At 41.0% G+C, this 25623-nt stretch overlaps 2 protein-coding genes across 16 annotated transcripts in view; one reads left to right on the top strand and one right to left on the bottom strand.

Moving 5' to 3' along the window:
• The window catches only part of P2ry12 (purinergic receptor P2Y12), a 41708-nt gene extending 21262 nt beyond the window's left edge, over positions 1–20446 (top strand). Inside the window, exons 2-4 of one of the 5 annotated variants that reach the window (XM_063282498.1) lie at positions 10643–10962; positions 16660–16825; positions 18523–20446. In XM_063282498.1, coding sequence (XP_063138568.1) covers positions 18527–19558 — 1032 coding nt within the window. In that variant the 5' untranslated portion in view covers positions 10643–10962; positions 16660–16825; positions 18523–18526 and the 3' untranslated portion in view covers positions 19559–20446. 5 annotated transcript variants of the gene reach the window in all.
• Positions 1–25623, bottom strand: part of Med12l (mediator complex subunit 12L) — a 323000-nt gene that overhangs the window by 74385 nt on the left and 222992 nt on the right. For 9 of the 11 annotated variants that reach the window (XR_005500979.2, XM_039103686.1, XM_039103693.1 and 6 more), the window contains 5 exons: positions 10579–10726; positions 5929–6047; positions 5207–5350; positions 3462–3625; positions 655–786 (listed from right to left, as the gene is read on the bottom strand). Coding sequence is in view for 10 of the 11 variants with exons in the window: in XM_039103686.1 (XP_038959614.1) it covers positions 655–786; positions 3462–3625; positions 5207–5350; positions 5929–6047; positions 10579–10726 (707 nt within the window). In the remaining variant the exon portion in view is untranslated. Of the gene's footprint in view, positions 1–654; positions 787–3461; positions 3626–5206; positions 5351–5928; positions 6048–6249; positions 8430–10578; positions 10727–25623 lie in introns of those variants that run through there. The other 2 variants (XM_039103696.2, XM_063282897.1) reach the window with 2 other exon arrangements.

Genomic DNA, 25623 nt, shown 5'->3' with positions numbered 1-25623 from the left:
ATGCTAGCCTTCCATTAAAAACTCGTCCATGCGAGAGGAAATGATCTGCTAAAGACTAAAGCAACCTTAAAAAAGAAAATAGAAATCAATTTTTAAAAAACCAGGTTGGGAGGTGGTATAAAATTAAGACCTTAACAAATCACTAGAAAAGAGGAAGATTTGCAACTTTGCAATGCAGAAAGCACGCAGAAGTCAAAGCAGCACAAAAAGCCTTCTATAAAGGTGAAATGGGAACAAAGAAGACATGAACAAAAGCATTGCGAGACTTTTAAATTTTAAATTCTACTTTAAACCAAAATATAAGCATATACCAGATTTTTATCATGACTTCAATATGGTTTATTTAAAACTTCTAAAAGAATGAGAAATCTTAAGTAAGAGACATTTTGAGGGGTGGTGTACAGCTTATCACCTAAAATCACTGCTATCTACATACTAAAATTATCTTGCTATCACATACCTTTACTCATTGTCACTAAGTATTTTAGTATCTGTCTAAATGAGTCTCGAGTAAATCAAACACTTATTGGCATATGTTAGTACACAGGATATAAATAGCAATGGGATCGTTAACAAACGGAGGTGTGATCATGTCTGGTTGTTTTGTTGTTGTTTGTTTTGCTTTGTCTTACTTTTTTACTTTTTCCTGCTCACCTAAAAAGGTCTCCAAATTTACTTCTGAGGTGGCTGCAAGATACATAGAGGTCATAGAGGTAGGCCAAGATACATCTTTCAGGAGAAGAACATTCTGAAGGGTTGACAACATGTTTCACCACACCACATAACCTGAGAACAGAAATATAGGAATAAAAAGCCATGTCTGGATATGAGTATGTGAGTAAGTAATAAATTCTTTACTGTCTACCTAGTACTTAGAAATATGTAACAGACATAAAAATAAACCTGATTGCTCTTAAAAAATATGCAGTTATTAAATATCAATTTTTGTTACCAAATACTAGAAAAGTTTAAAAATGAAACATCACTTAAAAGAAACATATGTAATGAAATGAATTCTCCATACTATGATTAACAATTGAAACTCCATCCCTTAAGCTGCTGTGGCTGACAAAAAGGAGAGGCTAGGCAGAGAAGTTTAAGTCAATACAAAGTTTCACAAATTCAATCAGTTGGCAAAGATTGCAGGAAAATGGGGAAGAGTAGACAGGGAAGTTTAAGTCAATACAAAGTTTCACAAATTCAGTTGGCAAAGATTGTTCACTAGCTTGGAAAGAAACAATTCTTCAGTCCAGGAAATCTGGTGAACTTGACGAATCTGTGGTTTGGAATCCCATTCATCTTGTTTATACTAACTGCAGGCAAATTTATCTTGGCTTTCTTATGTAAAAAAGATGGAAATCCATTCTCTTTAGAGGCATCCTTTATAATAATGCCTTCCTTTCAAGAATACCAACACCACAGCCATTTTCCTCCATTCAAATCCAGGGACTCCTCTGTCTATAGAACAGGGCTGTGAGTATGGCATAGAAGGCAACACCTGTGGTCCATTCACACATGTGTCTGACTCTACCGCCACCTGCATCTGGCACAGGACTCCACATAAAATGTCACCCATAGTGTCACCAAGGGCTGAGACTCTTAAAAGAGTTTAGTAATAATTCTCCATCTCACCAGCATCACTGCACAAAGGCTAGTAGGCGAAGTAACCTGAACAGAGAAAGTGGACCACTCTCCACCATTCAGAAGACTAGAGAAATCAAGAGATGGTAGTCTACAGTGTTCAGGCCCATTAGGGATAGGCATTCTTAGCATCCGAGATGGATGCCAGTAAAGTAAGGAGCGACTATGCAGTATCCCAGGTAGTCTGAAGGAGTGCCGCCGGATGGGGCCATCTGGTGATTCTAAAGGAGGGTAACATGCTATGTGTGTCTTTCTGGGTCTGTGTTACCTCACTCAGGATGATTAGTTTTTGCTGCTATTATTCCATCCATTTGCCTGCCATTTTTATAATATGATTTCTCCCCTAACAGCTAAGTAACATTTTACTGTGTAAATGTACACAGTACATTTTTCCATATTTTCTTACCTATTACTAGTCTTCGGTTAAGAGACATCTAGGTTGTTTCCAGTTTCTGGCTACTATAAAGAAAGCCACAATGAACATAGTGGAGCACGTGTCCTTGTGGTAGGATGGAGCATCTTTTGGGCATATGTCCAGGAGTGGTATAGCTGGGTCTTGAGGTAGATTCTGAGAAACCACCATGGTGATTTCCATAGTAGCTGTATAAGTTTGCGTTCCCACCAGCAGTGGAGGAGTGTCCCCTTGCTCCACATGCTCACCAGCATGAGCCACCACTTGTGTTTTTTTATGTAGCGATTCTGACAGGTGTAAGGTGGGATCTCTGGGTCATTCTGATTTGCATTTACCTTCTACGGATGTTGAACATTTGAGATTCCCCTGCTGAAAATTCTGTTTAGATCTGCATCTCACTTTTTAAACTGGATTATTTGGTTTGCTGATGTTTAGTTTCTTGAGTTCTTTATATATGTTGGATATTAGCCCTCTGTCAGATATAGAGTTGGTGAAAACTCTTTTCCTATTCTGTCGGCTGCTGTTTTGTCCTACTGAGATCTGCACTCACTTATAAGTGGATATTAGGTGTAAATTAAAAGACATGCTGCAATCCACAGACGCAGAGAGGTTAAGTAACAAGAAGGGACACATGGATCTCCCTATGCAGGGGAGATAGAATAGATTTTACAGGTAGACTGAAGGTAGATGGGCCCGGGAACAGGAGAGACCAGGTGTTGAGGATGGAGTACTGGGAAAGAGTAACAAGAAAGAGAACTGTAATGGGGGTCTGGGGGCATAAAGGGGCAAGGTAGAAATCTAGCATGGAAACTCCCTGGAATCTACAAGGGAGAACCCAGCAAAGACTCCTAGTAATAGAGGATATGGAGCCTGAACCGGCCATCTTTTGTAACCAGGCAAGGCATCCAGTGGCAGGACTGAGACACCAATCCAGTCACAAATCTTCCACCTACAATTTGTCCAGCCTGTAAGATGTGCTGGAGTAAAGGTGGCACAGAACTTTTGGTAGTGGGCAACCAACGAGGGGTCCAGCTTAAGACCCACTCTATGAGAAGCCAACACCTGAACTGCCTGGGTGACCAGGAACCAGAGGTTGGATAGCCCAGAGACCTAGGACAGAACCAAACACAACTGGGGAAAAACAGTGAATAAAATGATTCCTAATGATATTCTGTTATACTCATAGACCAGAGCCTAGCTAACTGTCACCAGAGACGTACATTCTCACTGAATATTTATTAAGACATCTGAGATGTCGGATGAATGGTATCCAAACAACTTCAAGCCAACGGTCTAAACAAAAATGCTTTTTAGGACTCAGAAGGATTTTCCTCCTAAAGGAACTGTGAATTCTACCTTGCAATATTAGAAAAAACCCCAGCAATAACAGCTCTCTTTATATACCCACCCTTCAAACACCTGGGCTGTCTGATCCGGATTTAGAATCAGGCAACTATGGTACCGCCTGAGAACCGCCACGATGCAGACACACAGTCCTGTGGTGTAGCTTCCGGCCAGGCTGGACGACTTCAGGAGCAGCTCTGCTTCCACCACGCTCAGTTCGTTCAGTAACTGTGGCAGAAGCGAGGGTGGTGGGGGTAGGGGAGGGGAGAGGAGGGGGTGAAGGGAGGGAGGGGGACAAACAGGAAAACCAAACCGGTCAGTGAACCACTGGTGCACATACTCTCTATGCTACGGCATCAGAAAGCAGCACACTAGCTTTTGCTGGCACTTACTTTTAAGCCTTTACTAATTTAAACAAATAGTCTGCCTAGACACCCACATGTACACAACCAGGATATAATCAGTGCTGAAATAGCTACAAAACTTTCTGATAATCCAAAGCCCTGAACTAGTCTTTAAAAAAAAAAAAAAACCCATTCTTTATTTTTTCTTTTCATTCTTTGCTTCTTTTTCTTTCTTTTTCCTTTTTTTTTTCACTGTTGTACTTCCTTGTTTTTCTTCCCTTGAATGCAACACAATTAGTAACTATAAAAACTACTTTCCTATGTATAAACCTTGGAGCAATGATACAATAGAAAAAAAAAAATGAAGCCTAATGTCTACTCATTAACGCAGGGAATAAATGAACTAAAGTGTGTGTAATGTGTAATTACGGTGGGACAAATGAAAGTATAAGGAGTATTTTAGAAATCATTTATGTTTTTCACTGATTAATTCTACTACAGAGAATATACTACTTCATTATTCCCAAAACAAAATAATAAGGATTCAAAAATCAAGACAACCAACAACTAAAAATAATCCTGCAAGTTTTAAATGGAAGGTATATTACTAGCACCCATTATAGCTCAACCTGGAGAACCATTCACTCAAAATGTCTCGAACACTTTAAAATATGCTAAGAGCTTAAGATAGTTTTAATGTAATGGAGCTGGCACATGTTCAAAGGCAAGAAGTTCCAAAAGGCCAAAGAGAGTTGGGGCAGAGAAGTGATTAGGAAAAGATAATCAATGGGGACTAGGTTCAATTAAATAGGAACAGGACACCCTCATGTGCTGTGACATGGCAGGGTGGTTACAGGTACCAGGATGCACTGTAACTGGTAAAATTAGGGGGAAGGACTCTGACAGTTTCTACCATCAAGAAGTTTGAGGACACAGGTATGTCAACTTGCTATAAGAATATACATAATGTATACATGTTTTGAGGCCTCAGATGGTCCCCCATAAAACTACATTTTTTTTACATATTTATGCAAGTTAAAAAAAATAAGGGGCTTAAAAGAGGACTCAGTGGTTAAATAGTGCTAACTGGTCTTTCAGAGGACCCATGTTTCGTACCTAATACCCAGGTGACATCTCATTAAGCATCCATAACTCCTCTTCCGAGAGAGCCAATGCCCCCTTCTGAATCCCACAGACACACACACAGTGCACATGTGCAGGCAAGACTCCCATGCACATAAAGTAAACCTAAAGAAATGCTTCTTAAGTAAGTGTAGGCCGGCACGAGCTTGTAGCCTTAGGTACTCAGGGGCTAAGGGGGCTCACTTCAGATGGAGGCACCCATATAGTGACATCCGGTCTTTAAATCAACAAATGGAAATGATAAAGAAACAAGAAACATGTCTAGTGTCTGGCTGGCTTGCTTTCTTAGCAGTGCGAACGGCACAGTACTGTCTGTGGACACCTGGATCGCGAAGTCGATCAGCCCGTTGATGTTCAGCGCCGGCTCCATGAGATCAAAGATGAGCTGGATATGGTGAGCCAGAGGGAGGTGATAGGAAGTTCCAGAGGCAAAGCTCGTGATTTGCTCCAGCACATTGTTGGAGATCTGCTCAAACAAAAACAAGGGGAACCACACAACCATGAGTCCCGGTGAGGTTTCAGTTGGCTATATGACTCCATGTTTACAGGAACACGTACCAATTCCTGTGGTTCTACTTAGAAATTAGTATTTCTGCAGAAGTTGAACATATACAAACCAGCATTCTCACGGACATCATTTGAAAATTTCAATATAATCTATATACTTGCGAGCCCAAAGGGAAAGCACCCAAAAGTGTTAATCATCAGACACTGATATATGTTAACTGAATAACAATGGATTTCTTCTCAGTTTCACAGTATATTAATTAAATCATCAAAAGGTTTCTCCTTTAACAATGGTGATGTTGGGACAGAATACCATATAATAAGTTCATTAGCAATTACCTTTATGTACTGCTAGTTATAATAAAGCAAAAATACTTACATAAACAGGTGTTGAAGGAAACAACCTGACAGTCAGAGATGAAGCTTGATATGCTTCCAAGTCTATACGGGTCATTTATAAAAATCAAGACTAGAAGCTTGAGCTTTTAAGGAAGTGGGAATATTCAAAACGTGTGACAAACAGCCTTCAATGGATACCTGAGATGTTACTTGATGCTGATCAAAGTAGGAGAGGAGCTGGAGTTTCGTGAACACGTTTTCCGGGGTTGGAAAAACTTCCTGTTTGTTCTTTCTGGCTTTCTGTCCTTCGTCCCCAACTAAAGAAAGATGAGTTGTGTCACTTTCCGTTTAAATCAATCTCTTCATATTTTTAAATATTCTTCGATGTGTGTGTGTGTGCGCGTGTGCGCACGCGTGCATGTGTGCCTGCACATGCTCACTTGTTTGCACACATGTGTATGGAGGCCAGAGGAGAACATCTGGTGTCTTCCTTCAGGTGATATCACCATTGGAGTTTACCTTTTCAAATTGTACTCTAAGACAGAGTCTCTGGCTGGCCAAACTGCAACAATAAAGCTAGTCTGGCTGGCTAAGGAACACAAGGGGTCTGCCTTTACCCACGCCTCCACAGCAGCGACACGCCTCCCACCTCCGCCTTGTGCCTGTATCCACACCGCTGCCGAGTGCCTCTACCCACACCTCCGCTCGTGCCTGTAACCACGCCTACACAACATGTCTATAGCCACACCTCCGCAGCGCCACGCCTCCGGGGCGAGCCCGTACCCATGCCTCCACAGCACTAGTATTACAGCCATGCTCCATCACGCCCAGGTATTTTTATATGGATCCTGGAAGGTAACTGAGTTACCTCCGGGTCCCGGCTTTTTATGAGTACTTTTACTGAAGTATGGCATAGACGAAAGCAACATATACCCTATGCATGTTCACAAACAGAATGAAATCCAAACCATGAAATAATAGCTCCAAAGCCCACCTACCCGACTCTAATCTCCTCTCCCTCCCCGAGGGGACAAAGGTTTGGAGAGCTTCCATCTTGCGTGGGTGGAAACTTTCAACTCTGCATTATGTTTTAAGACTGGCTCGTTGCTTAGGTAATTTTAATCTGCACTAAATGTTAATAATTCTCACATGCATTATTCCGATATGTGAATATATGCCGTTATTTATCGATTCTTGCAAATAATGAATTGACTCTGGCTATCATAAAGTGTCTTTATAAGCGTTTATCATTAAGTGACTTTAAACATACAGTAATGAACTGCCATGGTGGGGTGGGGAACACCAAGCCCCACTATGACTAAACAGGACATGTTATAGGCTTTTTAAAAATATGAATTATTGGGGAAGCCAAAGAAAACTTTGAGGGAGTTTCTCTCCTCCAGAAATCAAATTCAGGTGATGAGGCTTGGTGGTAAGTGGTGCCTTCTGAGGCATTTCACTGACTTTTAGACTCACCTCTGTATTTTTATAAATCAGTTAAATATAAGCCTATTTATTTACAATTTTGCTTATTTGGGGACCTCCGGCTTTCTTAACAACTAAGAGCAAAATTAAAGTCTCTAGAAACAAGATTGCATCAATGCACATACAAAGACAAATTTAGAAATAAGAAGTAATGGTAGGGTTACAGGACTTCCAAAGCACTGTGTGCTATCTGGTTAGAGGGAGGGCCGCGACTCAGCCTCATGTGGGAATTGTTAGTTTAGAAAACAAATGTTTCTAATTTCACTGATGAAGGCATATGAAGTCAGCAAGATTCCAAGCTTCTCCACATCAAAAGGGGAATTTCCTTTGAACAGTAAGTCAGATACAAAGCCAAAGTGGATTGTCACGTTTCAGCTTGCTGCAATGGATGGTGATACCAGAATAGACAACAGTAAGATGAGCTGGCATTGGGGCAGCACAGTGAGCAAACGGCTTGCCCTGCAAGCGTGAGGCTCTGAGTGCAGATTCCAGAACCCATGTTAAAAACACGCTGGAAGTGATGATACCTGCCTGCAGTCACAGACCAGGGGAGGCACACACGGGACAGCTCACACAGCCTCACTGAGTTATGAGCCAATAAAAGGCCATGTTTCAAGATGCAAACAACACAGTGGAGGACACCAGAAGAATGACGCTTGAGTTTGCTTTCTGACCCTCACACCCACCATCCATGCTCACATACATTAGAAAAGTGCTGGTAACACACGTGACAAAAGCTCACTTCTGTCCAATTCGACCAATGATGATACCAATAAGGGCTGGCAAATTAATTAGACCACCTTCTCTTTCCAGTATCTAGTCTCATGAGCACAAGTTAAACATGGGATGAGGCCATCTCTCGCGCTGGTCTTATCATAAGCATATTTGAGATATCCAAGTTCTGATTTAGTTTTCAATTCCCTAGCATCACTGCTCCAAAACCGAAGGGATCGGACCTATTGCCTTATGTGCAGTGATCATTAATTTAGTCTCCCTTGGGATCAAAACAAACACAGAAGACTTGAGGAAGTGGGCCTAGCTCAGAATTCCCAAATGCATTTTTCTTTGCTCATCTGTGCAAACAGGTTCCATTACTGTTCCATGGAAAGTCATAAAAGGCTCAACTGAAAAGGTATAACTGAGTCTTGTAATCTTGAAAGAAAAATACTGGTATTTTGTAGCAGTTGGAAATGAAAGAGTTCCATGCCTCCTGCACAAATAACAATACGCCTTAATATATTTTCCTGCCTATTTTCTTGTTTTCCTGAACTGCATCATTGCTCTTTCAATACTTAATTTTTTACATTAAGATTTTAAGCCTTTGAATTTTGAAAGTGCTGGCTTTTTAGATAATGTTATGGTAAAATTGTCATGAAATTTGGCCGTTTAACTAGAAAGATTGTTTAAGCTTTAAGTTAGGGGGTCAGAGGTAGCTCAGTCAGCAGACTGCCCAGCATAGGCCTGAGTTCAACCTGTAGCAGCACACAAAGGGGCGTGGTGGTGTGAGCTCATAATCCTAGCATATGGAAGGCAGAAGCAGGAGGAAGAGACGTTCAGGGCAATCCCTCAAATTCCAACCTGCCTGGAAAATAGAAGACCCAATGTGAAAGACACAAAACATTAACAGCAGTCTTCCTGTTACGAATCCCCAGGGGGAAGCCTGGCTAGTTCCTTAAGTGTCCTCAAATGTTCTTCAAAAATCTAATTTTTGTTTTCCCAATAACAAAATATATGCTAGTCTAAGGGATTGTTTTCTTTTTTCCCTTTCCAATCTTCAGATTGCTGAGTAGAGGGGTGTGTGTGTGTGTGTGTGTGTGTGTACACAAATTTCCTTTGGCCTCAAGTACAGTTGGCTAACTTCTTGTATATAAACAAAGTCTTAAATAATAACTTAAAATGAAGACTGTTTACCAAGTGGCTGAGCGCTGTAGCTGAAATTAAACAGAGGAAGATAACAGTTTGAAGTGGTGTTTATGTGACTGATACTTTGAAACCCTGAACAGTGAATATCTCTTTTGTAGTCCATATGGAAGAATGTCTACTTAAGTGGTTGGCACAAAGAACAGACTAGTCTGGCATTTAAGTAAAACTGGAAGGGAGGAAGGAAGGAGGGAAGGAAGGAAGGAAAGAAGCCTGACAGCAAGACTGCTTCATTCCCCTTCCAACTTCCTTTGGTCTTTCTCCACCATAAATTTCAGAAATCTGCAAAGGCTCTCTACACTAATTTAGATAAATTAAGTGTGACCGTGCCTCTTATAGGCATCAGCACCTCCCACCCATTTCAACTCTGCCGAAAGCCGCTTCCAATGCCCTTGGCTAGCTACTGGTGAGCCTTCCATCGTCAATCTTCTATCCCAACTCATTTCCTGTTTTCTCTGGGCAGAGCAAAACAGCACAACGAGAGTTTTCTTAGACAGAGCAGTTTCTTTTTCTAGCTCAACAAGAAGAAGCCAACAAAAGACAGTTTCGTTTCCCTTTCTGGGCCTTGGGTTGTTTCTTGTGGCGCTGGCTGGTGTATCTGAAGGTCCTAAACAGGCAAAGGGAGGGAGCCAGGGATAGAGATCACATGAGGGCAACTTCCTCACTGTGTTCTCAAAAGCCCATCTGGAAGACACTGGAGTTCCAGAAAAACAGGCTGAAACACAACCTGGCAGCCCCTACTGCCGTGCATGCTGTGCATGATGATGGCAGAAAAAATTTCAATTGTTTCCACTTTTAGGAAAAATCTAGTTTACACAAGCAAGCCCTAGGAATGTATCCTGTTGAAGTCATTGAAAAGAAAAAAAAAAAAAAAAAAAAGGAAAGGTTCCTAGGGGTTCCTACTCAAGTAGGAAAGCCAGCTGTGTACAGGGGGAAACGCAACCCTTTCCTCCTTTGTATGACTGACACGTTAGGGAGGGAGAGAGCAGCGGTGGTGCTACAGTAGAAATGATGCCATGTTTTAAACCATGACTATGAAATGACGTAAACCTTAGAAGGAGTAATTAAGTATGAAGTAGATAATTATAGGACTCAAATTATGCAACGCGATGACATAATGCAAGAACCAAGCTCTGGTGGGGAAAAAAAAAAAAAAAAACTATTCGAAAAGAACAGGGAAAGATGGCCATAGAGAACCTGGCCCACAGATCACAAAGTACAAATCTTACCTGCATCTCCCTACAGAAGGTGGCCAGTTAATAGAAACGGTGCTATTAATGAATGCAAGGCCTTAGGACGGGAATGTGCCTATTCATATTTCCGTGTGACAGTCACTCAAGAGAGGAAACGCTGGGGACAGTGACAGGGAGCACTCTGATAAGGCCTGCGAGAACGGGGAGCACAGGCAAACACAATGGGAGCCAGGGCACCGAGGCTCCTTACCCCCTGATTCTGTGGTGCTCTTCTTGTTCAGGATTTTGAGGATATCTTTGGTAATCTTCTTCAGCTGATGCCTGGCTTCGTCACGCTCTTTCCCGACTCCGTAGAGAAGGATTGTGCGCTGGTTACATTCATGACTTGAAGATTCATCCTGAAAAACAGCAATAGCCTCTGAAGCCAGTTTGCAGGGCTGGGGGCACGTTTTATACTCCTGACACACGCTAAGTCACAGCCTCTCCATGCCTGCTTGCCGGGGTGGTGTCTACCTGCTCTGCGGCTCAGCTCCACCAGCGGCACCGCCCGTTTTTCCAGTTTGGAACATGCTAAAGTAAAATAGTAGTTGGTGCCAGCCGACCTGAAGCACTTGATGTGGGCGTACCCTACAGAGTAAGTTCTAGCTGTTGGAAGATTTTTGTTGTTGTTGTTGTCATCTAAATTTGAATACGGTGTAAGAGGATGATACTATGTCCTTAAGGAAAAATGTCATTTCCTTGGTGAGCTCCGTCTTAGATATATTGCATCTTAGATATAATGTATGTTTCATATTTAGAGAAAAAAAATCTTGCTAGGACCTTCAAGCACCTTCAGAAGAAAAATGCAGGACACTTACTTCAACATGACTGTGTAAGATATATTAGTATTTATTTCCAGATGACAAAAAACAAAGTGTTGAGACCACTAGGCGTGAGTTAAGTGGGCTAGGAATTCAGAATCAGAGATGTTCGCGCTACGTTTTAGACCCCTGCCTCCTCTAATAATCACTGGGAATTCAAGAAATACATTTTCCCTTGTGAGAAAATAAATGACCTGAGTAATAAACAGGAATCCGACACAGAGCTCAATTTACCTTTAGCCAAATGTAAGTAGCCAAGGCAGACCCTCACTCATGACTGGCTCAAACCTTTCAATGGTAACTTCTCCCGGACATCTTTTGCTTTCTGTATTTTAAGCAGAGTTACTTATTTTCCAATTGGACCTTTCAGTGTGGCCCTCCTCCCCCGCTTTGCCACTCTTTGTGTAAAACACTAAAAGGCATCACCTTTTATCCTAAAGAACTCCTGCCAGAGGAAATGGATTGCTTGTGTTCATCATTAGTGATGGCTGCAACAGTCAAACTAACCCTTCAAAAGAGGGGAAGCCGCAGTGACAACTCTGTGTGTTCTGTGCACACAGTAACAAGTTCCACGCTTCTGCAGCTGAGTAAGAACCATGCTCACTCTCCAATTCTGTCAGTACCCTGCCCCCCTTGAGTACACATGTGCCCTCAGGCTGAAATTCAGTTATGCTCCTTTTATTTTTTTTATACAGTACTGAAACACACACACACACACACACACACACACACACACACACACACACACACACACACACATATTTGCATATCCTGTTGACTTATCTTTCTATGCCCCTCTGCTAATTCTTAATGTGCAAGTGTCTACAGAGACCTACAGAGATCCAAACAGGGATGGTGAGAGATAAAAGATCCAAGTACCAATAACAACTCAAGACAGCCCCAGTGCCATCGTGTACCATGCTTAGGATAGAAAGAGCTTTGGAATTGATCCTACTCATGGTACTCAACAACTCCATAATCCTGGGTAATAAGCCTAGTTCCTAGTCTCAGATTCCTCTTCTGAAAACAGTTGTGTTGCCACCTTCCAGTTAAGGATTTGTGAGAATAAACAGACATAACAAAACACTCAGTGCCCAAGAGTACAGTATACGTATAGCATGTCACTCCTCAAATTCTAGACTCTCGCTCTTTCGCATGCATCCAGAGTCCACATTGTTTTGCATTGATCGACATCTCCCATATGCTTGCTCATACCCTTCTTGCCATCGAAAATGCATGATTTCAATGGCCGACATCTGTCTGCAGGTACACTGTTATGACCCCATCAGTAGCTACAGCACATGGGGACTAGGAAGAGGAAGAAAAGTTTGGAGCATTCATCAGACATAATCCATCGATTTCCTAGGTTATTGGGGAAGGAGTGGCAGGCATAAATGGCTGTGTTCCTGAGCCCCCTCTTATTCTCTTGTGTAAGCACCAAGTTGGTAAGCACACCCACCACAAAGCGAGCCAGGAGACTAAGGAACTAACACATGGACAAAAGACAGAAGGGAAGAAGACAAAATCATTGTTTTGTAGCAAACAACTAGGCTCTGCTCAAGTCCTAAGAAGGCTGAAGAAGTGAGGGGCAGGAAGAAAGTTCATGTCTTTGTGGTGAACTAATTCTTAGTTGTAGGGATGAGGAACAGAAAGTAGAATTTCAGAGGCACTTGGAGGAGAGAAGGGTCAGACATCAGGGTCCACTGAGTGAACATGCATCTCTCTGGGTTCCATTGAGCCACTTTGAAAAAGTTGGAGAAGAAAACATGAAAAGGTATAGTTAATATGTATTTGGTGTGATGTGGAGCTAATATAGGTCCGAAGTGAGGCAGGAAGAGACCACCGAGGTCTGAGAGAAGTGCAAACCCTCCACTCCTATAAGGATAGTAGGTCGGTAGCGGAGGTAGTAAAGAGTATGAGCAAGTCATTAAATGATGCTTAAGTGTGCTTCTTCCCTTACTAAGCTGCTCCACCCGTGCAAGGCCTAGAAATGAGGCTGGGAGAGACAGCAATAGGGACCATCAACCAACTCCAGTAGGGGCCAAGTAGAGGTAAATGGAGCACAGTGACCTACCTCTCTGTCAGCAAAGCAGTGAGATCCAACCCATAAGAATGAAGACTTAGAGACAGAGAGTAAAGGGTGGCGTTAGAGCATTTGTCAAGCATCCGGTAGGATCTGCGTCCAATTTCTTGTACTACATGAATAATGTATACATTATATACATGAATGAATGAACAAAAAGGCAAGACTCACATCTTCAAATAGAAATTATTAAAACAAATTATTAAAAGCGTGCCTTGGAACATGACCTCTTTCTGCTGGATCTCACTATTACCACATTATTTTGTTCAAGAAATAACTCAGACAAATGTTTTATAGTTAGCCTTGTGCTGGAAAGGTGTACGAGCATACACAAGGTGAAAGCCTATGTCACCAGGACAAAAAAAACTGTCAATTTCTTTTTTTTTTTTTTTTTTGGTATCAGCCCTTAAATGGTAATACCCTTTTTCATAAATCAAGAAAACAGATAACATATTTTTGAAGGAATATCTGTTCTCTGGTAGCATGGAGCTATGATACAGTACTTCTCTTCTTTCAAGCAAAGGAAATGTTGGCAGATATTTAAATTACAAGACACAGCCTTCTTCTTCCTAAATATTCCCAGTGTCCAAGATGGCTTATTTTTGAAAGCTATTGTTCATATAATTTAAATTACTATGACCAATACAGCTAAGCTACACCAATAAAATGTCCTCCATAAAAAAATCATTGATATAAAAATGATAAAAATGACGATCAAATGTCTAATTGCATCCTCATTCTCCTGCTGAAGCCTAGATCTACAAGGACCACGTGCACTCCAAGGAATGGGCTTTTGGGCTTAGAGTAATGATAGAAGAGTTCAATACGTTTCAGATGAACAAAGGTATTATTTATCTTCAATGGATTTGGTAAAATAATTAACCATTTGAAATAAAATTTCTGCTCAATTTTCCAAATTATCTTGGTTAGAAAATAATCAATATTATTATATTATATTCAATAATATAATTAAAAATCACATGTGATGATGATGCCTACTGATAGGTGGAGGATGGTGTGCCCAACTAACTATGCTATATGATAACACGGAGGTTTAGGATGAGACGCTTTCCAGCTAAAGATTTTAGTCGCTTTCATGGTGGTCAAGGGGAAAACTGGCAATTGTCCCCCAATGAGAAAACGTGAGAAGTTCAGAGAGAGGTGTTTGTGGTTGTCACTTCAATTCTCAGAAAAGATGAATCTGGCTTCGGTCAAAGTTCTTTCTTTTTATTCTTCAAAAACCTACTGAGAATGTTTCAGGAATTTGAAAAATATATGCATATTCTCAGTAAGAAAGTCTTAGAAATCTTGAATTGATTTTCTTTTAATGTGGGAGACTGATTCACTGAAAGTAATCTATAAATTTCCCTTCAGACTTGTTTCAACAGAGATATCTGAAATATAAATTTCACAGAATTTAGAATTTTGTATAAAGGCAATTATAGTGTTTATTTGATCAAAATGGAGTGCAGCCACTTCATGTGTCATTCAGTCGTCAGTCCTGGGCCCTGAAGGGGAAAGAGACTACAGAGATGGCATGGGGATGGTCTCAGAGACCTGGGTGGCTCTGGACTAGACAATGTAGCTTCGGATAGGGCCTCCAATTACTCTGGCTTTTCTACTAAATTTCCTTCATTCAAACACTGATGATAAAATAAGTATGACTAATATAATAAAAGCAGGCTATTTCATTGCAGTGTAAGAAATCAAATGTTGTCAATTATTATGTTGAAGCCAAAAGCTCCTTTTAAAAATATTTCAGGGGCTGGAGTGTTGGCTCAGCAGTCAAGAACCCTTGGCTGCTGTTCCGGAGGACCCGGGTTCAATTCCCAGCACCCAGCTCAGAAATATCAGAACTCCAGTTGTAGAGCATCTGACCCCTTCACACAACATCCATGCAGGGAAAACACCAATGCACATGAAATAAAAGTAAATTATTTCTAAAAGAGTATTTCAGATACCCAAACCAACAAATAAGTTTAACTGGCTTTGTTTATATTCAAAGGTAAAACAACCATATAAACTTTCTAGAAAGTTTAAAATCAAACCAATACTTCTTTCTAGGTGATGGAAATATTATAGCCAGAATGTAACTGAATGTTGCTAAAGGGAATGAGGTCAATAGCTCGCCTTCATATTTTAGCGACAATGAAAGTCCAATGTCCATTTAATTCAGTGGTTACCACTCTTTATTGTACCTGGGCATCACATGGAAGGAAGGCAGTTTCTGGTTCACAGAAACTAGTCAGAAGCCCCTAGATATACATTTTAAACAAATGTTCAAGTGATACTGAGCTGCTGTAACACACCATTAAGTTGATTTAACAAGTCTGCACACAAAACTCAAAATAAATGGAATCTCTGTTCCTAGCAGAAGCACCTACTCAGGTGGTCTATTGCTTTCAGTCATTTCAGTTGGAAATATTGTACTCTTGCAAAAGGCATGTGCTTTTTCTCCAAACACAGGGCCAGAAATATTTATACAAATATAAGGCAGCGACAAATGTATCCTACAATTTCACCCCAAGCAACAAATGTATCCTACAATTTCACCCCAAGTATATCTCTTGTCATTTTCATTTAAAAGTTAAAGACTGCATATAATAGCAATACCAAGGTGATTTAGGTCGATATTACCTTTACCCACAAACTCAATCCTAAAGAAACACTGTCCATTATTTAAGTTCTGTTCACGAAAACCATGAAGGCTGTTTCATGCAATCAGCTGGCAATGGATGCAACTGCTTTCTTTCCTAATGTCATTTGGAAATCTAATAATTTATAATGGGATGATGCTGTTTTACCCACAAAGATGATAATCAAACCCAGATTGCAAATAATGACATTATGAACTAGGATAAAACGAGAAGCAGAAGGCTCCCCTCCCCAAGGGAGCACAGACTCTGAGATAATAGAATTACTGGTTAGTCAGTGACACATCGTCCACTTGGTGCATAGTACGCTTTCGGGTGAACAGCCATCTGGGAGAGCGGCCTGCAATCGTCTCTGGGAACACATTTAGAAGACTTCCTCCCAACTTGGATTTATCATTTATTTACATGGAAAATAGTCAAAACCAACCAAACAAACAAACAAAACCCCTCCGCCTTAATGATTCTATTCTAAGTTTTAGAAAAAACCCCACAGTATCTTAAGTTGCTTTTTTAAAAGACGACTTCTCGACCACCTTTGCCTCACTATTTTCCATGAAATAAAAGGAGAAGTCCGAAAAAGAGACAGACTCGGAGTCTGCAGGGCTCTGAATATTCATGGAAGGTAATCTACTGGGGGGGGGTGCCTTCTTCCTCTCTACACAGACAGAGTCTGCACTGCTCCAAGCCTGCATGGAAGGTGTGCTTTCTTCCCCTCTCCCTCTCTCTCTCTCTAGAACACTCAACATTGTATTACTGAAAACTCAGCAGATTCTCTACCACAGAGGGCTTTGGCAACGAAACCAAGTCACTGAGAGGAAAGCACCAGATGCCAGTCTGCAAGTTCTACTAACTAGTATTACCGGAGACACTCATTTCCTTCCGAGTCAACAGAATAACCAGGTAATATTATATTAGCATTTGACAGAAATATACTTATATTTTGAAATAATTATAGATATAATTAATTAAATATAATTATATATACATATATATGTGTATATATATATATATATGTATGTGTGCATATGTATATAATTTCCCAAGTTTGTTCTTGAAATTGAAAGCCTTATATAGGAATCAATAAAACCAGAAGCAGATCTTTGGAGTGACACTAAATTAATTAAACTAAGATACAAGTCTCAGTGGTGACTTCAATTAAAATATGTTAAGCATGGAAAAATGTTGATGCTTTGACTCTAAAATGAGAATTAAATATAGACAACAGGAATGAAAATTCCCAACATCGAGAAAGTTGTTGCATGATTTACCTACGTACACAGTGTGCGTTCCTAAGATAGAATGGTCAGAACGATCCAGGAATGAGTAAAGAAAAGGAACTGGCTATTGCAAAGAGTGCTGAACTCAGTGGGGAACTCAGTCGCTCTGAGGTATCGAGTGAGGGGCTGAGAGCTGAGCTCATACTTCTGGTGGTATTCTTAACTGTGTCATTTTCAGAAACTAAAGGCTTCCATTGGCACTAGAAGGGAACATGTGCTATCTTCATGTATCATGTTAAATCTTCCATGAGACTTTTGTAGGATTTTCAAGCTGTATATTTAAATATAAGGAATCCCGCTTTGGGAAAAATCATTTTATTTATTTGATGGGAATTTGAAAAGTTTTAAATTTCATCTTAAATTTCAAGTTAGATACAAGACAGTCAAGTCAACTGCCCCTATTCCTTAAGTTGCCTGTTGTGTGATAACCTAGGCAATCAGACAAGGACCAGTCTCTGCTATTTTATTTTAGCCACCATTAAGTGTGCTGGGAATGAGGCTCTGGCTGTTTGGAGCAACGTCAAGTAATGATCACAGGCGCCAAAGCGGCTGCCTGCATCATCATCCTCATCATTACTATTTAGGATTCACACCGAATGATATCCGAAAGACATGTACACACTTCAAATGTAATGAACGAGTCGAAAATGACAAATGCATGGGCTACAAGTACTCTAAATCACGAGTCTCCTTGAGGCTAATATTTACTGCATGGCTAAACACGGGTAGAAATATTTCCCAATACACAGGGAAATTATTTGGATTATTATTTCTACAATCTACTACCTACTATATGAATACATTTCCCAACAGTGATTTCATACCAATTTCTTTGAACTTTTCCATTGATAATTCTAACTTGAATTAATCCCTTCTCGATTGAACGCACCAGTGATGCTAAAGAGGGAAAGCAGGAATGTGGGCGGAGAAGGAAAGGCAACTGTAAACAGACACACACGGCTACTTAGCATCCGAAAGAACGCACAGGGGAAATAGCCAAAACATCTCTAGGGCACCTGTCACAGCACACATAACAGGAGGGCTGACACCAAGATGACAGTGCTGCGAAATTCAACCGTCAACCAAAACAAGTGCAAGGCTCCCGTGGCATCTCCCAACGCACTTCACCTCATCTCATGTTGCTAGACATGGAATACTTGTATGGATGATACTCAGGGATACAGCTGTGTATCCATGCCTACTAACTGCCACGGGGAAGAAAACTCAAGCCTTAAGCAAGGCTGTACTTCTAAAATTTATGTAGAACCAAAGAAATGACCTGTGACTAAATGTAATTCACCCTCCCTCTCTCTGTGACAGGACCATGGAGGTGCCTGGTGCCAACGCCACCTCAGCCAACACCACCTCCATTCCTGGGACCAGCACCCTGTGCAGCAGAGACTACAAGATCACCCAGGTTCTCTTCCCATTGCTCTACACTGTCCTGTTTTTTGCTGGGCTCATCACGAACAGCTTGGCGATGAGGATTTTCTTCCAGATCCGCAGTAAATCCAACTTCATCATTTTTCTTAAGAACACGGTCATCTCTGATCTTCTTATGATCCTAACTTTTCCTTTCAAAATTCTCAGTGATGCCAAACTGGGAGCTGGGCACCTGAGAACCCTGGTGTGCCAAGTCACTTCAGTCACGTTTTACTTCACAATGTACATCAGTATCTCGTTCCTCGGATTGATAACCATTGACCGATACCTGAAGACCACCAGACCATTTAAAACTTCCAGCCCCAGCAATCTCTTGGGTGCGAAGATTCTTTCTGTTGCCATCTGGGCCTTCATGTTCCTGCTGTCACTGCCTAACATGATTCTCACCAACAGGAGGCCAAAAGATAAGGACATAACGAAATGTTCTTTCTTGAAGTCGGAGTTTGGTCTGGTCTGGCACGAGATAGTCAATTACATCTGCCAAGTCATTTTCTGGATTAATTTTTTAATTGTTATTGTTTGTTACAGCCTCATTACAAAAGAGCTCTATAGGTCCTACGTCAGAACGAGGGGTTCAGCCAAAGCTCCCAAGAAAAGGGTGAACATCAAGGTTTTCATCATCATTGCTGTGTTCTTCATTTGCTTCGTTCCCTTCCACTTTGCACGGATTCCCTACACCCTGAGCCAGACACGGGCCGTCTTTGACTGCAATGCCGAGAACACTCTGTTCTACGTGAAGGAGAGCACCCTGTGGCTGACGTCCTTGAACGCCTGCCTTGATCCATTCATCTATTTCTTTCTTTGCAAGTCTTTCAGAAATTCCTTGATGAGCATGCTGAGGTGCTCAACATCCGGGGCAAATAAGAAGAAAGGACAGGAAGGTGGGGACCCAAGCGAGGAGACCCCAATGTAGAATGTTACAGGGGGGGAGGACGGGAGGGTTGCTTCAGTCTTTAGTGTCCAGACTCCTCCAAGGAAATCACCACATAAATATATTAACAGTCTCTAAAAAGAAGCCGAGTTATGACTCTTTAAATAAGCAATAAACCAAGGAAATAATTTTTATCTATTTTTGTAATATATATATATATTATATAAAATAGATAGATGGATAAAATCCTCACCTGCATGTGTATAGTAAAATAAACTGTATCCCATTGCTATACTGCAGGCAAAACCACAAAAAAAAAATTAATGATTTACCTGGTTTCTACAAAATTAGCAACATGAAACGTAATATCCACTGTCATTTTAAAATACATTACCAATCGCAATATTATTTCTGTAATAAATGAGAAACTATGTTTGATCTGATACATCAAGCACAGCAATTACCAACTTCCCATTCATAACAAGGACAATGACAAGACGAAAGACTTAGATCAAATGAAATCCACTGGATAAGGCCTGAATTATTATAAACTCACATTCTGATGGTAGATGTTTAAAAGGTGTGTCTTACCATGAAGAATGGACACAAGAATAAAATCATTAACTTAACGAGAGTAAACTTTCATAACGTTCTAATATTTTTTTAAAAAAATGACTACTTCCTTAACACTAGAGAAATCATTTTACTAAGAGTCTTGAGTTTACTGGGTACAGTGCCATTGTTGGTACTCATCTGCTAACTAGCTTTGGAAATGCTTGCTGCTTGACTGAAAAGAACACTTCGTAGTAAGAAAACATAAGTAACTATAATTACCAAATCACGTATCACGTCTACCAATATGAAAGTGATTGAATACTTGAGATTACCTGTTCATAATCATGTGTATAATATTAAAAGGCATTCATTCTATATCATTTTGTTGAAATTTCACTCAAAACTACTAGATCCAATGGTGCAACCTTCCTCTCCTCTGTTAAACAGTAACTATATATGAGATATATATAAGAGCGGTGGCCAGTACAACTTTATATTATTTCGCAGTTTCTTCAGCAAAGTCACGTCATGTGCATAAGTCCTCATGGGGACAATAAAGGAGCGAAGCGCATAGTCAGAACTCATGTTTCATAGGTGGTACTTTTATTTTATTTTGATTAGCTATCAATGCAGAACTGATGTATATTTATTGGGTATGGTGTGAAACTTCAGTTTATGTATATAAGCAGTAAGACCAAACTGGGGTCATACTTGATAGCTTTAATATAAGCAAAATGTCCAATGTGTGGGAGTTCAAATCATTACTTTGAATTATTAATGCTCCTTAGAAGGTATTTTCCAACAGAAGATGGCCTAAATACTAGCATCTAAACGTCATGCACAAGAAATGAAAAGGGTAGATTATAGTAGAGGCAAGTTGGCTGAACTTCAATAATGTGTTTTCCAAATCCAGCACAAGTAATTGATGTAACCCTTAGCGTGGCATCTATTCCAAGGTGGCCGCACTTCCTAGGCTGCTCTGCCACAGAGAGAACAAGATGTCGGAGATGCATGCAGACTGTCAAACATGGGAATGTGCAGGCTAGGGACACAGATCCAAGAGACAGCTCTTACCGATAACACTGCATGGGACCCAGGTCCCATCACTGACACTGCAATAGGAAAGGGGTCTGTCTATCCTGTGATGCAGAGTGCAGAGCACCCGGCTACTGCCAGATCTGCCATGGTACTTCCCTCTACGACTAGACACATACTTTTCTCATTTTGTAAGAATACCAGAGTGTGGGCAACAGAAGAGAATTTAGTAATCAATTATTGCCACCAATCTTTACTCTGCATAGGAGATAGACATGAGCATCCCTCAAACTGCCCAGGTATAGAACGGGAGGTGGGTGTATAAAAGCTCCTTGTCAAGATCCCATGAATTCAGTGTGAGACTGCTGTTGGGGTACAGACTCCCCTCCTTTTGTGGTTACACCCATTTACTGTGATGGTTTTCTACAAGAGACAGACAATGTAATGCTGATAGGGTTATTACACTTTATTAAGAACTACCTGTGTGTGATAGTTATATATACACAACATGAAATTAGCAGAGCAGTGGTGGTAAATGCCTTTACTCCCAGCACTCACAAGGGAGAGGCAGGCAGATCTTTGTGACTTCAAGGCCAACCTGGTCTACAGAGTGAGTTCCAAGATAGCCAGGGCTACACAGAAAGACCCTGTCTCAAAATTCCCCAAAGCTGACAGTCTAAAAAACTGTTGGTACTATCAAATGTCTACTCTACACAGAGCATGCCACCATCTCCAACTGTTAATACTTTGACATATAAAAAAATAACACATCTCACATTTCCAAACAATTATTTTAAGGAAAACCAAACTTGGTATACATGAGCAGATAAAAGCATGAGGTCATAAAATGTACTATTGTCCCTCAGCTCTGTGGCTTACCGGGACTGAGGGTGCTAGCAGTTAGCAGTTTTTCTCAGAGATTTCTCACAGCAAACATCTGAAGCAGGCCTTGCTGAACCACAGCTACTGCTTAGAGCTCCCGGTTCAACACTGGCTTATAACTCCTAGGGTCTGAAAATGCTTTCTATATTTTTAAGAATGAATTCTGTGTCATGTGGAATTTATAGGAAATGAAAATTCCAAGGTCACATCAACAAACCAAATAATCCAATTAAAAGATGGGGCACAGACCTAACCAGAGAATTCTCCACAGAGGACCCTCTCGTGGCTGAGATGCATCCGTAGCCATCAGGGAGATGCAAACGAGAATGGCCCTGAGATTCCATCTGCCAAAGTGGCTAAGGTCGAAAATTCACGTAACAGCTCGTGCTGGCGAGCATGTGGAGCAAGGGAGCAATGGAACACTCTTCCATGGCCAGTGGGAGTGCAAACTTGTTCAGATACTTTGGAAACTGGTTTCTCAGAAAATTGGGCCTTGACTTACCCAGCTCTATCACACCTGGGCGTACACCCAAAGTAGACTCCACCATTCCAGAAGGTCACTTCACAGCTACGTCCACAGCAGCTGTACCTGTGATAGCCAGGAAACTACCTAGACATCCCTCAACTGGAGAACGGGTAAAGAAAATTTAAAAACAATGACATCACGAACTCTGCAGGCAGATGGATGGAACTAGAAGAGATCATCCTGAGTGAGGTGACCCAGACCCTGAAAGACAAACATGGTGTGTACTCATGTATGAGTGGATATTAGTCATAAAGTACAGGATAACCACGCTACAATCCACACATAAAGAAACTAACAAGGAGAGCCCAGGGGAACCCGTGAATCTCAGAGAAGAGGAAATAGAATAGACCTTCATGGGTGGATGGGGGACCTGAGCTAGAAACCTAGGGCGATGGAAAGGCCCAGGACCCTAGCTAAGACTCCTAGCAATGGGGGATATGGAGCCTGACCTGGCCATCTCCTGTAACCAGGCAAGATTTCCAATGAAGGAATGAGGACAGCAACCCAGACACAAAACCTTTGTCCTACAATTTGTCCTATCTACAAGATGTGCTGGGGATGGAAGAGAAACTGAGGGAGTGGCCAAACAATGACTGGTCCAGCTTGAGACCCGTGTCGTGAGAGGGGGCCCACCCCTGACACTGCTAATGACATTCTGCTGTACTTGCAGACAGGGACCTAGCATGATCATCATCAGAGGAGCTTTACCCAGCAACAGATGTAGAGATTCACAGCCATATGTTAGGCAGAGCTTGCAGAACCCTGCGGAAGAGGAGGTGAAAGACTGTAGTAACCAGAGGGTTCACAGATACTACAAGAAAAGCTACAGAATCAACTAACTTGGGCCCCCAGGGGCTCACAGAGACTGAACTGGCAACCATGGAGCCTGCATGGGACTGAACTAGGTGAGATATATATATATATATATATATATATATATATATATATATATATATATATTACGGCCATGCAGCCTGGTCTTCAAGTGGGACTCCTACCAGCAAGTGCAGGGGCTGTCTCTCTAACGGCTGCTACCTTCTAACCCTTCCTTCCTATGAAGCTGCCTCATCCAGCATCAACAGGAAGAGATGCACGTACTCTTACTGTAACTGGATAAGTCAGGGCTGGCTGCTGTCCATGAAGGGCTTCCCTTTTCTGAAGGGAAAGGGAGGAATGGATTGGGACACGGGGTGATAGGGAGGGGAGGAGGAAGGGAAAACCAGGGTTAGGATGTAACGTAAATAAATGATTTCATTTAAAAAAATGCAATTTCTCCAACTTTGGGGGAAATTTTCCCAGTGTCTACAGTGAGGCTTACCAACAACACAGCCCACACTGTGCAGACTGAATACCTAAGACTTCCGTTGCCACAGCGATAGAGCTGGGCTCAGGTAAGGAAGACCGTTCAGCAGGAATCACTTAAAACAAAAGCCCTTTAAAAAAGATAAAAACCTGCCAACCCTTGAATTACTACTTTACAACAGAAATAAAGCCCCAGAGACGGACGCCCCTCACCACACCGGCAGCTATTTCAGTGTGTGAGCAACAGCCACGGTGGGATTAGGGTCGCCAGTGAGAACTGAAGATGTGGACACACGACCAACCGCAAGCACCAAGAGATGCATGGGTTTAGCAGGCTGTGAAGAACATCAGGTGGTGATTTCCAGAAGGAGAGTAAGTGGGCAATACGAAAATAAAAGGGACATATGTCCTAATAGTATAAGCCTATTCTTACATGGCACAGTGTGTTTTTACCTATAATTTTCAAGTTGACTCTTTGAAGAAACCTTTTTGAAAATATCATATAGGATTTTGACATAACTCTTGATCCAGCCATTCTTACAAATATGTTAAAACAAACATTCGAGAGTACCAGAGTTCAAACGTTCAGCAGTGACAGCTCGGAAAGTTAACTAAAATAAGGGGAAAGTTGTCCTTATTATTATGTACTAACATAGGCTAAAACAAAACCCAATTTATGCTTATTTAACAAACATAAATACTTACACTAGTATAAATGTAGATAACTTCTTGCTATCTATGCACTGGTATTTAGAGTTTTCAAATAGTTGTGTGTGTGTGTGTGTGTGTGTGTGTGTATGTGTGTGTATATGTATTTGTGTGTGTGTGTGTGTGTGTGTATGCACACACATATGTCCTCATGTGAGCGTGGGCCTGTGTACACCATAGCACACATATAGGTATCAAAGGACAACCTCAGGTGTCAAACATCATCTTCCATTGGTTTGAGATAGAGTCTCCTTTTCACTGCCGTGTATACCAGACTAACTGGTCTGCAAGCTTCTAGGGAATTCTGTTTCTGCATCTCCGGTCCTGCTATAGAAATGACAGAATCATATATACACACTACTGTGTCTAGCTTTATATGGGTTCTGGAGATCTAAGTTCATTCTTCCATGATTGTGTGGCAAGTGCTTTACCTACTAAGTCATCTCCTATGTATTTAATTTTTAAACATAAGTTTTCTTTTATGGCAAAATCCTTGTAACTAAATATTAAGCATTTCAAGTATTGTTGTGGGTTTATTACCTGTTTCTATTTAACCAAAGAGATTTTTCTCTTTTTTTTTTCTTTAAAAAAAAGATTAATTTATTTAATTTATGTGGGTTACACTGTAGCTGTCTTCACACACCCCAGAAGAGGGCATCAGATCTCATTACAGATGGTTGTAAGCCACCATGTGGTTGCTGGGAACTGAACTCAGGACCTCTGGAAGAGTAAGCAGCCAGTACTCTTAACTGCTGATCCCTGAAGAGATTTTTCTAATACTGATTTCCACTTCCCAATAATTCAGGACATCGCTGCTTGGAAACTGCATAATGTGTTTAACTCCTCACCTTTGGTTATGCTAACTGGAAAGTTTAAAACATGTTCACAGAATCTAAGGAAAGTACCTCAGTGTATTTCAGAGTAAATGAGAGATCTCTCCTAGGAATACATGAGTTCCCACTTCAGCTTACATCCTTAATGAAAATGAAAGAAACCACATCAACTTCCCAATATGATTACAGGATATATATTAACTACATCGACAGAAGTCCTTATGCTCTTAGCCTTGATCGGGCTCCGGAGTCCTGAGAAGACTAGG

The sequence above is a fragment of the Rattus norvegicus genome, chromosome 2, assembly GCF_036323735.1.
Source record: "Rattus norvegicus strain BN/NHsdMcwi chromosome 2, GRCr8, whole genome shotgun sequence".
Classification (NCBI taxonomy): Eukaryota; Metazoa; Chordata; class Mammalia; order Rodentia; family Muridae; genus Rattus; species Rattus norvegicus.
Note: the sequence above shows the minus strand (reverse complement) of the source record. Positions and strands in the feature narration are given on the sequence as shown.